This window comes from Nelusetta ayraudi, unplaced genomic scaffold, assembly GCF_046127955.1.
Source record: "Nelusetta ayraudi isolate G7.1 ecotype Tasmania unplaced genomic scaffold, CSIRO-AGI_Nayr_v1 ptg000017l, whole genome shotgun sequence".
Lineage (NCBI taxonomy): Eukaryota > Metazoa > Chordata > Actinopteri > Tetraodontiformes > Monacanthidae > Nelusetta > Nelusetta ayraudi.
The window spans coordinates 2,952,691-2,966,147 of record NW_027466067.1 but is presented as its reverse complement, the minus strand read 5'-3'; the positions used below and the strand labels follow the sequence as shown (position 1 = coordinate 2,966,147).

At 42.0% G+C, this 13,457-nt stretch overlaps 2 protein-coding genes across 4 annotated transcripts in view; both read left to right on the top strand.

Annotated features, from left to right (window-relative positions):
- Positions 1–3,040: 3,040 nt before the first annotated feature.
- Positions 3,041–7,580, top strand: LOC142887249 (acidic mammalian chitinase-like). The gene is made up of 11 exons (XM_076024733.1): positions 3,041–3,154; positions 3,579–3,608; positions 3,737–3,941; positions 5,288–5,344; positions 5,449–5,611; positions 5,870–5,994; positions 6,103–6,226; positions 6,304–6,486; positions 6,598–6,714; positions 6,814–6,940; positions 7,030–7,580. The coding sequence occupies exons 1-11, from the start codon at positions 3,136–3,138 to the stop codon at positions 7,236–7,238; spliced, it is 1,359 nt and encodes a 452-aa protein (XP_075880848.1). The 5' UTR covers positions 3,041–3,135; the 3' UTR covers positions 7,239–7,580.
- Positions 7,581–10,018: 2,438 nt separating this feature from the next.
- Positions 10,019–13,457, top strand: part of LOC142887246 (acidic mammalian chitinase-like) — a 53,117-nt gene continuing 49,678 nt past the window's right edge. Inside the window, exons 1-11 of one of the 3 annotated variants that reach the window (XM_076024728.1) lie at positions 10,019–10,133; positions 10,237–10,263; positions 10,348–10,552; positions 10,678–10,734; positions 10,852–11,017; positions 11,096–11,220; positions 11,318–11,441; positions 11,549–11,731; positions 11,811–11,927; positions 12,005–12,137; positions 12,244–12,618. In XM_076024728.1, coding sequence (XP_075880843.1) covers positions 10,067–10,133; positions 10,237–10,263; positions 10,348–10,552; positions 10,678–10,734; positions 10,852–11,017; positions 11,096–11,220; positions 11,318–11,441; positions 11,549–11,731; positions 11,811–11,927; positions 12,005–12,137; positions 12,244–12,536 — 1,497 coding nt within the window. In that variant the 5' untranslated portion in view covers positions 10,019–10,066 and the 3' untranslated portion in view covers positions 12,537–12,618. Of the gene's footprint in view, positions 10,161–10,236; positions 10,264–10,347; positions 10,553–10,677; positions 10,735–10,851; positions 11,018–11,095; positions 11,221–11,317; positions 11,442–11,548; positions 11,732–11,810; positions 11,928–12,004; positions 12,138–12,243; positions 12,619–13,457 lie in introns of those variants that run through there. The other 2 variants (XM_076024729.1, XM_076024730.1) reach the window with 2 other exon arrangements.

Sequence of the window (13,457 nt, the reverse complement as noted above, 5' to 3'; positions counted from 1 at the left end):
AGAATGTTGCTACATCAGGGAGTGAGCTGTCACTCTGGTGTTTAGCTTAGAGAATAAAATCAGGTCTGTGAGGGTGAACATTTTTGGTTACTATCTGACAAGAGTCTCCAAAAACCTGAAAAAACATCAACCGAGAGGAAATGTCTTTAAAGTGTTATTACAAAAAAAAAAAAAACATATAGCAACATTGGCACCTATTGAACTCAAACAGTCTCAACACAACCTAATAACTGCTGTTACGCATCCTGTTCCGAACCTGCCGGTCTTGTCGCACACACGGTGAAGTCGTTTAAAAAGCCATTCAAATTTTCAGAGAGAAGAAAATCTTTTCGCATCAATTTCGAACCTCCGCTCGCGTCCTTGTGCTTGTTGATGTGTCCGTCTCGGCTGTAAACGTCTTGCAAACCATAGATCCAAATGAATGTTTACACATTTCTTTTACGACCATGTTCATATTTTGATCTTTTTCACATGGAACGGGATGAACGACGGACGCGCTCCGGCCATCTCTTCGTATGTGTCGTGCCTGTAACTCTTCTCACTGTCTTGCTGGGTGCGTGAGGATGCTTTAGTTTGCCCCCTCTGTCGGTTCTGTTTTATCGCAGTCGTGTTTTCAACCCGTGAGAGGCGGCAGGGATGAATCGCTGCCGGGGATGAAAGTGTGCTGGCCGCCAAAGTTATCGCGGAGTACAGTTCACGGTGTCGTATATCGCTGCCATTGTATTCCTGTCAGCGTCTATCAGCTCTTATGTAACGTGCGGGAAGGATGTAAAGTTCTGTTGTTTTGTCTGAGTGGTGGGACACAAGCGCTTCAGTTGCCTTATGCTTTTACTTTTAAAGGGTGAACGTTGAGCGTCGGTCGTTCCCGTTCGTCCTCCTCAGATCACAGCCATGTTTTTATGTTTGATGGTTTTTTTTTTTTTTCTTCATTTATTTATTGAATCTGCTTTATCCGAAGCCAAAGCATCGGTGTTGGGTGAACCACCCGACGTTTTCTCCTATTTTACTTTCAGTTCTAAAGATTTGCCCTCGACTTGCCTTTGTTCTTCATACTTTTGGAAGCAGTGCCAGCAAAACAATTTGTAAAAAACAACCTTTGGACTCAAAAGAAGGATTTAAAAGGGTTTTCAAATAGTTATTGATTTCTTTGTTTGTTTGTTTTAAAAACTTGTATTTAAATATGACAATGGTCTGGACAACCAAAAGTATTCTGTTTTCCTTTGTCACTTCAGTATTACGCTGTGTTCCTGTGGTTGAATGATGGACCACCTGATTGTACCATAACGTGCTTTATTTTGTTGGGGTGTTGTCGTTTTTCACCACATTTTGCTCTTCCTTCTTCTTTACCTAAAGAAAAGTTGCCATAAATGAATCATGTGTTTTTGTTTTTGTTTTTTCTGGTGCAACAAAACCAGTGTTGGGGATTTGGGGGGTGGGGGAGGGGTATATCACAATTCCAGTGTTAATACTGAAAAAACACTTGTGTCACGCACTGAATCTCACCCTGTAGAATCATAGCTGTAAAACTTCATTCATACCAGAGTTGTAGGGACACACTGGGATTGAACTGTTGGTGAGTTAAATTAATACATTGAAATTCAAAAACATGTCAGAACTCTTGACCCAGATACCTTGAGTTGATCTCTGCTACAGGACGGTGGCAGATTCCTGTTTTGGTGTCTTATTGCTTTGTATTAAATGCTTGTTGTTGTTTTTTGTTAAATCTCATTGCCTTTTTGTATTCACTGATGAGCCATGAAGTCACGTCACTGGATGTCTCTGGGTGCCCAGTCACTGAATGTTAAGTGGGCTGACTGGTTCTGTCACCGGCTCCCGCTGTTGGAGCCCGGGAGCACTGGGGGATGGGGGGGGGGGGGGGGCACGGGGTGGCGATGTTGCCTGAAACTTTTACATTGTCAGGTGGTAATGTGAAGGAGGTGGTGGGCGGGCTGGGTTGTCTTCTGCTTGTAAATATGACTGGAAATAAACACCATGGGATTGTATTTCAACACGGCTGTCCTTCGATTCGTTCATAAATACGTATTTTTTTTACCGGGTCACAGAAGTGAACTTAACACACAGAAAATAACAGTTATGATTGTCTCTGCCTTATTGGCCTCACTAGAAACTAATCCTGTTAATGTGACATACACAACCAGTCAAAGGTTTGGACACATCCTATGAATTTAATGTCTTTTCTTTCATTCTCATGACTGTTGATATTGCAGTTTCTCACTGAAGGCATCAAAACTCAACACATGGAATTACGAAGGAAACAATAAAAGTGTAAAATAACTTTTTATGTTTAAATTCTTCAAAATAGCCACCTTGCATAAAAAGCATATTTAGAGTTATTTAACGTGTTTTTCTTTGCTGCATAATTACATATATCTTGCTCATATATTTGATGTCTTTAGTACCTATCGGCAGTGTAGACAGTTGTAAAGAAAAAAAAATTGCATGAGAAGGTGTGTCCAAACTTTTGACTGTTAGTGAACAACTGCAATTTTCATTTCCTCACTTTGACATTGATGTTTAAAAAAAAAAAGGGGAATCTGTGTTACAGCACAGTCCAACTTGCAGCACAATGATGAGTAAATGGTGCATAACGCGCGCACGTCTGGTGACCCCAGATGCAATCTGTGTATTGAACAGACACTTATTCAGCTCTCAGCCATATATTATCTCGCTGATATGATTTCACTATCTGGAACATTTCAGTCCTGCTTATCATTTATGCTGATGTCGATTTTTCTTGGATTTTTACCTTTTTCCTTTATTAGCGTCAACTGAATCTGAACCACCTTCAAGCCTTTATCAGCTGCTGTACTTTGTCACCAGCTACTAGTAATTAAAGTGCGACATGTATAAATATATGCCGACTCGGAGCTCTGCACACTGACCGGGGTGTCTCATCTGGAGGACAGGTAACGAGAAGATCATCACTATCAGCTGTCAGTCTGACCTGCTTAATTTGGTGCTGGGGTGTTTTAGAGGGAGATACTGTGCAGTTAGTTTAGTTACACCTCACTATATGTAATGAGCTCTCCCTACTCAGCAGTGCTTTAATGCATTATTTTGATCATCATTTCATTGCATTCTAATCCACCAGACTGAACTCTACCAAGGAACACGATGGCAAGACTCCTGCAAGGTAATCTTGTGCTTGTCATTTTGTTAAAGAACAAATTCCATGTATGCACAGAGTAAGATTTGCTTAAAGTTTGAATGTGTGCTTCGAAGTTATCAGAGTTTGCAAACTTTTGTGCGTTTCCGTGTTGAATTGTCATCCACAAGTCCAGGTTTTAGCCTTGATTCACAGAACCTACAGGGTTATGGAATAACATAAAAACCATTTTAGCTCATAAAAACACCACACAAATGTAATTTGCCCACAGAAAAAGAAATTTAATATTGCCTAGAAATAAGATCTGTTTTGGGGAGGGGAGACTGTTTCTAACATACAGTGTTGTTTGATTTGCCTGCTTGATATCTAGGATATGCACTGATTTGAAAGAAAATTAAAGAAATGTAATTTTTTTTATTGTACGTTATTTTTTTTTATTTTTTTTTTCCAGCGTTGGCCGTTCTGCTCGTTTTCCACTTCGGTAAGAACAACGTTCACCCTGGAAACAAAAGACTCCTTCTGTTTGACACTGACACAGTGGACGACTTGACCAACGTTTCCTTCAAGTCCTGTTCTTAAGACCTCCCCTCAATCTGCTTTTTTTCTCAGTCTCGTCCAGTAAACTGGTATGTCACGTGACAAACTGGGCCCAGTTCAGGCCCAACGCTGGCAAATTCACACCGGACAACGTCGACCCCTTCCTGTGTACGCACGTCATCTACTCGCTGGCCACCATCAACAGCTTCAACCAGCTCACCTCCATCGAGTGGAACGACAAGGAGATGTACGCCCGGCTCAACAACCTCAAGACTGTGTAAGGGTGCACGCACGAACACGCACACACACAAACACAGTTGCAAATTCTTCCATTTTACCCTCAAAAGGGGCAAAATTAAAAATTTCAGTCCACTCTGATGTAAATCGAAGCAGCAGTTTTGTTTGAGTGCGCTGGCCCCTTAAATGATTTATCATGACAACTTACATGACAAAGTACATTTTGTTAATTGTTGTTAAAACATAACTTTTGTTTTTCTGTGAAACAATGTTGGTTATTAAGCCAGACTACAATTAAATAGATATGCTGCAATGTTTCAGAGTTATATGTCCACGTCGAACACAACCAACAGGTTGAAACTGCGTCAATTGATTGTCAATTGTCCTTTAATTGTCCTTTTAAATTCCTCTCAGTTCTGTAGGTAGTGATGAAAGCCTATGGTGATAAACAAGCAGTTAAAGGCAGGTTGAGGGCAGGTCAGGAATACTAGGACTGGCGTCCTGAGTGAAGGCCGTCGCTTAACATATAGATCCCAGCGGTGTAACGCACGCACTGCCTATAGACGACCTATCGTGAACCCTGAGACGAGGTGACGTGCGACCAGCTACGAACGTCTGCAATCGTTTCACCTGCAACCTTCTCACGGCTGCCGCGGGAGCAGAAAAACAGCCAGAGATAACCTGGCTAAGAGGCTCAAGGACGCACACTCGGAGGAACACTAGAACAACATCCCAGTCTGGATGTCAGTCAGGGAGAAACAGGTCAACTAATCACTCAATCTGAGACCTGCTGTGTGGAGTCAGTGCTGCGTGTGGTCATGGCAAAAGAAGTGGCAAAAGAAGTTGCTCAGCAAGATTTCATAATGAACAAGGAGAACTGGGAGGTCTCTCACTTTGTCTGCCTGCACTGCAACAATTTCTAATAGTGATGATAATATATAGTGTAATATAATGTATGATTCAAAATTAACATTTCTGCTGATTATAGAAACATCCTTTGTACAACTACTATTACTACTACGACTACTACGACTACTACTACTGTTATTTTTTTTATCGTTATTGTTGTTATTACTACCTAATAATATATAATATTCATTCATTCATCTTCTATACCCACTTATTCCTATTCAGGGTCACGGGGGTCTGCTGGAGCCTATCCCAGCTGTCTTAGGGCGAAGGCAGGGTGACACCCTGGACAAGTCGCCAGTTCATCGCAGGAATATATAATATAAATAAGTTTAGATAAACTGTGACATCCATCCTTCATACAAATATTGCTTGTTATACTAAAACTTTATATCGTTTTTTTCAATTAATTTGCCTTTACTACTGCATGGCTCACGATTCTTCCTCCTTTTCTCGTTTTTTAATCTGTCCATACAGCAATCCTGCTCTGAGGACCCTTCTCTCAGTCGGAGGCACCGTTAATGGGATTAGCCCGTAAGTCATGGCCAGAGTGTCCACAGCTTTCCTCCACCCCTGTAAAGTGACACTGGTGACCTGGTGACAGCAGGCTTCTCGCTATTTCCTCTGAACTCCCAAAGATTCATCGCCATGTCCGCCAAGGCCGAGAGCCGCGCCATCTTCATCAAGTCAGCCATCAGCTTCCTGCGGGAACACATGTTCGACGGGCTCAATCTGGACTGGCAATATCCCGGGAACAGCGGCAGTCCAGAGGAGAAGGAGAGGTTCACCCTGCTGATCACGGTTAGCAGGAAGCTCATCTATATTATTATTTATCTTTATTTGCTTTTTCAACAAATACTGTGCAGCAACATTTGTACAAACGTTATTGCGAAATATTAAAGATTTGATGACACATCTTGCCACAAGTAAAAAACGGGCCCTTGAGAATCAAGAATAAATATTCCTGGCCATTTTTTACGTCAAAAATCTCCTAAAGCTCTATTGAAGGCTTCAGGGGAAGATTAACTAATCAACAATATTTGTTCATCTGTCCTTCAGGAGCTGTCTGAAGCCTTCGACAGCGAGGCCAAGGACACCAGGAAGTCCCGGCTCCAGCTCACAGCTAACGTGTCTGGCCTTCGCTCCATTATTGACAAGGCTTACGAGGTGGAGAAGATCGTCCCGTGAGTTTGTCTCCTCTGAGTGATTGACCGTACTGCTCGTTCTTCAACTTGCTCGCCCTGCGTTCGGCCTCCTACCTCCGCTGATTGAAACAATGATGTCGTCAACAGTCACCTGGAATTCCTCAATGTCCTGACCTACGACTTCCACGGCCACTGGGATCCAGTAACAGGACACAACAGCCCACTGTACCGCGGCTCTGAGGACTCTGCCTCTTACTATCACCACAACATTGTAGGTTCCGAGATTTCAAGGTCGTCTGCTCGCACATTGAATTATATTCAATGATATATTTGATATATTTTTCTCAGAACTCCTCTCTGTCCTACTGGATGGAACTGGGAGCGCCAGCTGAGCTGCTGCTGATGGGTTTCCCAACCTACGGACGAACATTCCGCCTCAGCGGTACATCCAGCGGCCTCGGAGCGCCAGCCAGCGGCGCTGCGGACCTTGGACTCTACACCGGCACTGCCGGCTTCTGGGCCTACTATGAGGTGAAGCAGATGAGCATTTTACCCTATCGAGTCAATACGCCGATATGTTAAGGTGGTAAGAGAAAAGTGTAGCTTTCTCAAAACGAGTGTTGTTTTTTTCCGCAACTCCAGATCTGCGACTTCATCCAAAGTGCCACCGTCAGCCGAATCATCGATCAGAAAGTTCCTTTCGCCACCTTTGCGAGTGCCTGGGTCGGCTACGATGACATGGAGAGCATTTTACACAAGGTGAAAGAGTACAACCTGTTTTTCCAAAAGTGTCCTCCCCCAGACATTTGGAGCCAGCGATCATTAAACTTCAAAACTGTTGATGTGCTGGTGCTGTAGGTCCAGTGGATGACAAACAACAATCTTGGAGGAGCCCATGTCTGGACTCTGGACATGGACGACTTCAGTGGATCCTTCTGCTCGGCTGGCTCTTATCCTCTCGTCAACCACCTGAGAGTGTCGATGGGTGACTACTGCTCCTGTCTTCTCTCAGAGGTTCTCCTTTTTGCATCTATCAGCCTCTGTTGATGGTGTTTTTCTGTTCTGTTTCTGCAGGTTTCCCTCCAAAGCCAACCATCCCGCCTGCACCTACCACCACCAGGGACCCCCTGGCTGACTTTTGCCGTGGTCGCCCCGATGGCCTGTATGAGAATGCGGCCGATAAGACCACATTTCTCCAGTGCTTCAATGGAATCACCTACCTCCAACGCTGCCAGCCCGGCCTCATCTACTGGGACAGCTGCAAGTGCTGCAACTGGCCTTGAGTCACAGAACCGTGAACAGAGGACAGTGAATTTGGTGTAATGCTGCAAAACACAGTGGCAGATTTGTATCATTCACGACATAGTTCCCAGGTGACGCTGGCACTCAGTGGTCCAAAAGCTCACAGATTATAGTATTTTCAAAAAGGTCTTCAGGAAATGTAAATTCATTTGAATCTGCCATTTCTGATTCTGAAATATTGTCCAAATACTTTTCCTATTTAATAAATCTTTAATCAAAGGCAATTGATGCATGAAGACAACAACAACACTGCTTTTTGTAATAATGTCAAGCTGTACAGAAACCTTATGACTGTCTTCTTGATGAGGAGACTTTTGTGAATAAAGTTTTGTGTGACGAACTCAAATGTATTGACTCCGATGACTGGAATTCACACAAGACCAAATACACAAAACGCTCATCTTTCTCCTTTAGCATGAGTCTGAAGCATGCTGCTTTTGGTGTCCACACAAATGATTACCATTCAATTTAAATATTTTTCTTTCAATTGCTATTTCCTAACTGAATTATAACTGGTGTAAATATGGTGTAATTTTATTTAGAAACATGTCAATGACAAATTTTAACGATCAGGTTTATGGTTGTTGTCGTTTTGGCCCCATGTCACTAGGCACTGGCTCCTCCTCCTCTAGGTTGTTTCACCGTCAACATATTTCCAAACAACATTACACGTGTCATTTGCAAAGCTAATGGCAATGAATAGATGGCAATACAGTAACAGTAAAAGAACAAACCAGAAGCAACTAAAAGGGCCAAAGACAAAACCGTGATGGACATCTGCGGGGCACAAGATCAGAGAGGACAATATTTGGTTGGTGATCAAGAAAATTTTCTGTCTGCTGATTTAGAAAGTCAATTATTCATGTATTTATGGAAGTAAAATTAATCAAGCATGTTACTGTAAGTTAACATCACAAAGAGGAAATCTAAACAGGGAGGCTTCCAGTTTTATGCTGCTGTAGTTAAGATAAGTGTGAGTGAAGTAAGAGCTGCTCCTTCAGCAGCTCTGATAAGCCAACGGTTTATTGTGAAATACCTTTAGAAAAAAAAGTCATCTTGTTTAAGTTGGCAACTGCAATAGAAAGGTGACCATGCCAAAAACAGAGTGTGACTTATGCTGTGCCAACCATGGCGTTGGTCTCTGATAGGCTACAGCACCCACCCCACCCCATGCACAAGACTGTGTCTCACCTCGATGGACTGTTTCTGCCAACAGTGTTTCGGTGAGTTCTTTGTACAGGTTAACTGTGTACTTGGCTCTCAGGTATGACTTTATCACATAGCAGCAGGCTGTTGCCTCCGCCAGTGTCTCAACACAACATTTTTATAAATGTTATAAATTTCACAAATAAAAGCATGCCATATCAAATGAGACTCAAAGAACGTCAAACTAAAACTATTCCTTTCAATGACAGTCCACAGCTAAGCTCAAGGTCGTCTGCTTCCTCAGCTCATAGATGTACTGGCACAAAGCAGCTCAATGGTGAAAGGAAATGACATCTTGAAGTGGGTGAACACATGATACAATTTCTAATTATTAGTCTTTCAACAATTCATTCATGTTCTGTTTTTGCAATAATTAATTTTCTCTGTAAAACCCAATACCATATGTATGACTCTTCCTGGAGTTTGACTTCCAGTTGAGCAGGTTAGGCCTCTGTCAGTTCAGCTGTTACTCAGCTTATCTTATCTGTACTAACGAAATAGCACTTCCTTTTTTTTATGTATAGTACTTTTCCGCAACGTGTAATAACAGCTTTGATCCAACTCAGTGGTAAGGTTTATATAAAGGTTTGATCATCTCAATCACATTGGCTCCTTTTTGTGATCCTAAGGTAAGCTGCCACTAAAAAATGGATTTTAAAGATTTCTTCTTTATTATTTTGATTTTATTCTATCTTTGGGAGTTAGTTACAGTAGTATTGATGGCAGAGAGAAGAACTGTATGAACATTTTTCAATACAAAGGCACTATTAAACCTAAATACGACCTCTAACTTGCAGTGCATAGGTAAAAAGAAGAATGGACAAATTGGTTGAGGAGATATTCTTTTTATTATTACTGTTGTTTAATTTGTCTACAGTCAACAGATCAATGATACGGACACATGATCAATTGAGTATGATTTATTTATATTTTCTATTTGATTTTGTTTTTCATGACAAATCTGTAGAATTCTTTTGGAAAAAGGAAGTCGTGACAGTAAAAGCTACATTTAAGTAAGGTTAGAGGGTTCTTCCTAAAAAGCATTACGTCAACACAGTCTGCTCTCTTTTCCAGATATGACCAAACTTTGTCAGTTCAGCTGTGACTCGGCTTATCTTATCCAATTTGTACCAAACAAAATACTACAGTTTTTCCCACATCCATTTCACAGGACACATTGACTGGTGGGGTGAATATAAGGGACAGGAAATTTCAACCACATTGGCTCCATTTGATGTGCCAGGGTAAGCTGCTACTTCAGAATGGATTGTCAGAACTGGAATCTAAAATTATTAGTTATTACCCAAACACTGAGTCTGAGAGGCAGTGCATGGGGGGGAAATTATTAATAATATATCTCATATTGGGAAAAATGCAACTTTCTGTTTGTGCTGCTGTTATGTATTGCTGAAACAATATGATGTTGAAAATAGAATGGAATGGCTTCTGGTCATGGCCTAATTATCAAATAAAATCCGATGTATCCGGTTCAACATTTATGTAAACAGTACTTTTAATGAACTACTGATGTGAACACGTGATCAGCCTAAAATAAAATCATACTATGCTGTCTTTTTAATGATTTCATTAATTTCCATGACAAATGTGTAGAGTACGTTTGCAAGCTGTGTCCTCGAAGACCAAGATGACCAGGGTAACCATCTTAGCAGGTAAAGTTTTGGGTGTTATGACGATGGGTCATTAAATATTATGTTGTGTGTGTATTGATACAATTCAATTTGCAGTTTAAACAATCACCTGTTCTGTCTTTAGGCTTGTGCCTGCTGATGTGCCAGCTAGGTAAGTCACACTACAGCAAGACATTCACAATATCTCAGAATTGTACACATGGCTTACCATAAATTGCCTTTCCCTGTTCACCAGCCACTGCCTCTGAGATGATTTGCTACTTCACCAACTGGTCCCAGTACAGACCTGGCTCAGGGAGATACACTCCACAAAATGTGGATCCTTTCCTGTGCACCCATTTGATCTACGCTTTCTCCATCATCAACAACAAAAATGAGTTGGTCACCTATGAATGGAATGACGAGACTCTGTACAAGGACTTTAATGGCCTGAAGAGCAAGTACGAACTTTACTCTTGCCAGGGTTATTCACTTTGTGGTGATTACAGCCAGAATATAATAAACAAGTGAAGAAGACTTCTCTCTTCAGCACTGTGTCAAGACATATGTGTGTTCTGTTTTACAGGAACCCCAGCCTGAAGACTTTACTGGCTGTTGGTGGATGGAACTTTGGCTCCACTCAGTAAGTTGAGCAATGGAGAATATGGCTCAGGTTGGAAAAAAAAAGGCGATATATTGATAACACTCAAGTGTACTTTGTGAACATTTTTCTAATTTAATGACAAACACATCTCCTCAGGTTCTCCATCATGGTGTCCACCGCAGCCAACAGGCAGACATTCATCCAGTCGTCCATCAGGTTTTTGAGGACTCATGGGTTTGATGGTCTGGACCTGGACTGGGAATACCCTGGATCTCGTGGAAGTCCCCCTGAGGACAAAGCAAGGTTCACTCTTCTCTGCAAGGTGGGTCACAACATTTTGATCGCATAAAAGAATAAATCAATTGTACAAACATATTTATACTTCATAAATTGCTGGTAGGAACTTGTTGATGCCTATGCAGCTGAGGCCAAGACCACTGGCAAGCCCCAACTCATGCTGACCGCTGCAGTATCTGCAGGAAAGGGAACCATTGATGCTGGATATGAAATTGCTGAGATTGCCAAGTACAATTTTGTCCAGTCATTTAATAGCTGTCTTTGACTTTAATTAATAAAAGCTTGATTTAGTTTCTCACGATAAATTTTACTTGTGTACCCATAGGTATCTGGACTTTATCAATGTGATGACCTATGACTTCCATGGAACCTGGGAGAGAGTCACTGGACACAACAGCCCACTGTACCGTGGCTCCGAAGACAGCGGTGATCTTATCTACTTCAACACTGTAAGAGCCTTTAAGTGTCAGCCTCAAACCTCGTTGCGGGTCAATATTGTGGCCTGTTATGAAAAACTACCACATCTCAGTGCTGTCACTCATTGTATCTGTTTCAGGACTTTGCCATGAAATACTGGAGAGACAATGGAACCCCATCTCACAAGCTCAGACTGGGCTTTGCCACTTATGGTCGTACCTTCCGCCTGTCGTCATCCAACACTGCCATTGGAGCTCCTGCTAGCGGTGCTGCTTCAGCTGGTGCTTACACACGTGAAGCTGGCTTCTGGGCGTACTATGAGGTAAAGTTTAAATCAGTACACATTGACATATCTACGGGGTCACAATGGCATCAGTCTGACTCCAGTTGAATCTTTTCAGATCTGTGGCTTCCTGAAAGGAGCAAATATCCAGTGGATTGAAGACCAGCAGGTGCCTTATGCCAGTAAGAACAGTGAGTGGGTGGGATATGACAATAGGAGGAGCTTTGAGGTCAAAGTAAGTTGTGTAATAATGATGCACATTAACTGTAGTTGGAGGACTTTGTGCTGATCAGAGTCATCACTGAATTACAGGTCCAGTACATGAAGGACATGAACTTTGGTGGAGGCTTTGTGTGGGCCTTGGATCTGGATGACTTTAAAGGAGAGTTTTGTAATGAGGGAGTCCATCCTCTGTTGTCTCATCTCCGCAAACTCATCGATTCTGGTTGGTCTTATTATTCATACTAGCAACCAATTCACCAAGGCAACAATGTAAATCAACCTAATTAATACTTGTTGGTGTCTTCCCCTTTTTTGTTGCTACTCTACAGGCGTGTCTCCAATTCCCACCACTCCATTTCCAACCACGGTCACAACCATCATCACACCTGAATGTGATACCAGCCCATTAACCACTCCTGAAACCACTCCTGTCACCACTCCTGAAGCCACCACCCCATCTCCCCCTGGGCCCGATTTCTGCAAAGGAAAGCCTGATGGCATTTACGCGCACCCTTCAGACAGAGCAAAGTTCTACCAGTGCGCCGGTGGAAAGACCTATCTGAAGTCGTGCGGAGCGGGCACCATCTTCAATGACAGCTGCAAGTGTTGTGTGTGGCCTTGAAAAGCCTGACTTCCAGAATTTGCAGACAGGGTGATCTGTTTTTTATTCTCACAGAATAAATACATTTTCTGAGTAAAATAAATGTTTTGTTTGTGAGCATTTTTGACATTTACAGAAAAATAATGAAGTATTTAAATTTTGGCGGTCACACAGATAGAAGATGAGATGTTGTTTGACACCTCAGGTGAAGGGGTTTAACTTAGACGCTTCTTGAATGTGTCCAAAAATATCACAGACACAGTATTTTTTTCCCCCCTTCCAGTAACACTTTGACACTTCTTAGAAAATAGTCTCCCCTTCTGCCTGGAGACCTATTTCATTTACACCTTAGAAAGGTGATAGGGGAGTGACAGCATCGACACCTCAGTTTCCTTTGGCCGAAAGTGATGAGGACAGAAAATCTCAGATGTTGACCTGCTACGGTGTATTACCACGTATTCTATCTCTCCCATCTCCATATCATACACGCCCTTCAGCGTAACCGTATGGACTCCCACGACTATTTGCATGATTTTGTCTTTCTATTTATAGGGTGTTCAATAGGATGTTCCAATAGCCCAACACACATTGCAGCCTAATAATAAACTGGCAGCTCTTCTAAAAGCCATGTGGACTAATTAATCTAGTTCTTATTTGACTGCTTTTGATGCAGTCAAATAACATATACTACAGATACAGTATAGTTCACTTTAATTTTGGTTGATTTATGAAGAGACTTTCACATATCAAATGTGAGGTTTTTTCTTCATGTTTTTTTCCTGCCCTAATAGCAACTCAAAGGTGACAGGAAATGGCATGTGGAGAGGTCCTACTGTATTTCTTCTAAGTGGTGCACTACCTCTCAGAGCCGAGGTTTGGTGGTGCATTTGCCTTTTCCATTCATGCCTCATAATTTGCCGCACTGTGCCAACCTGCCAGTGA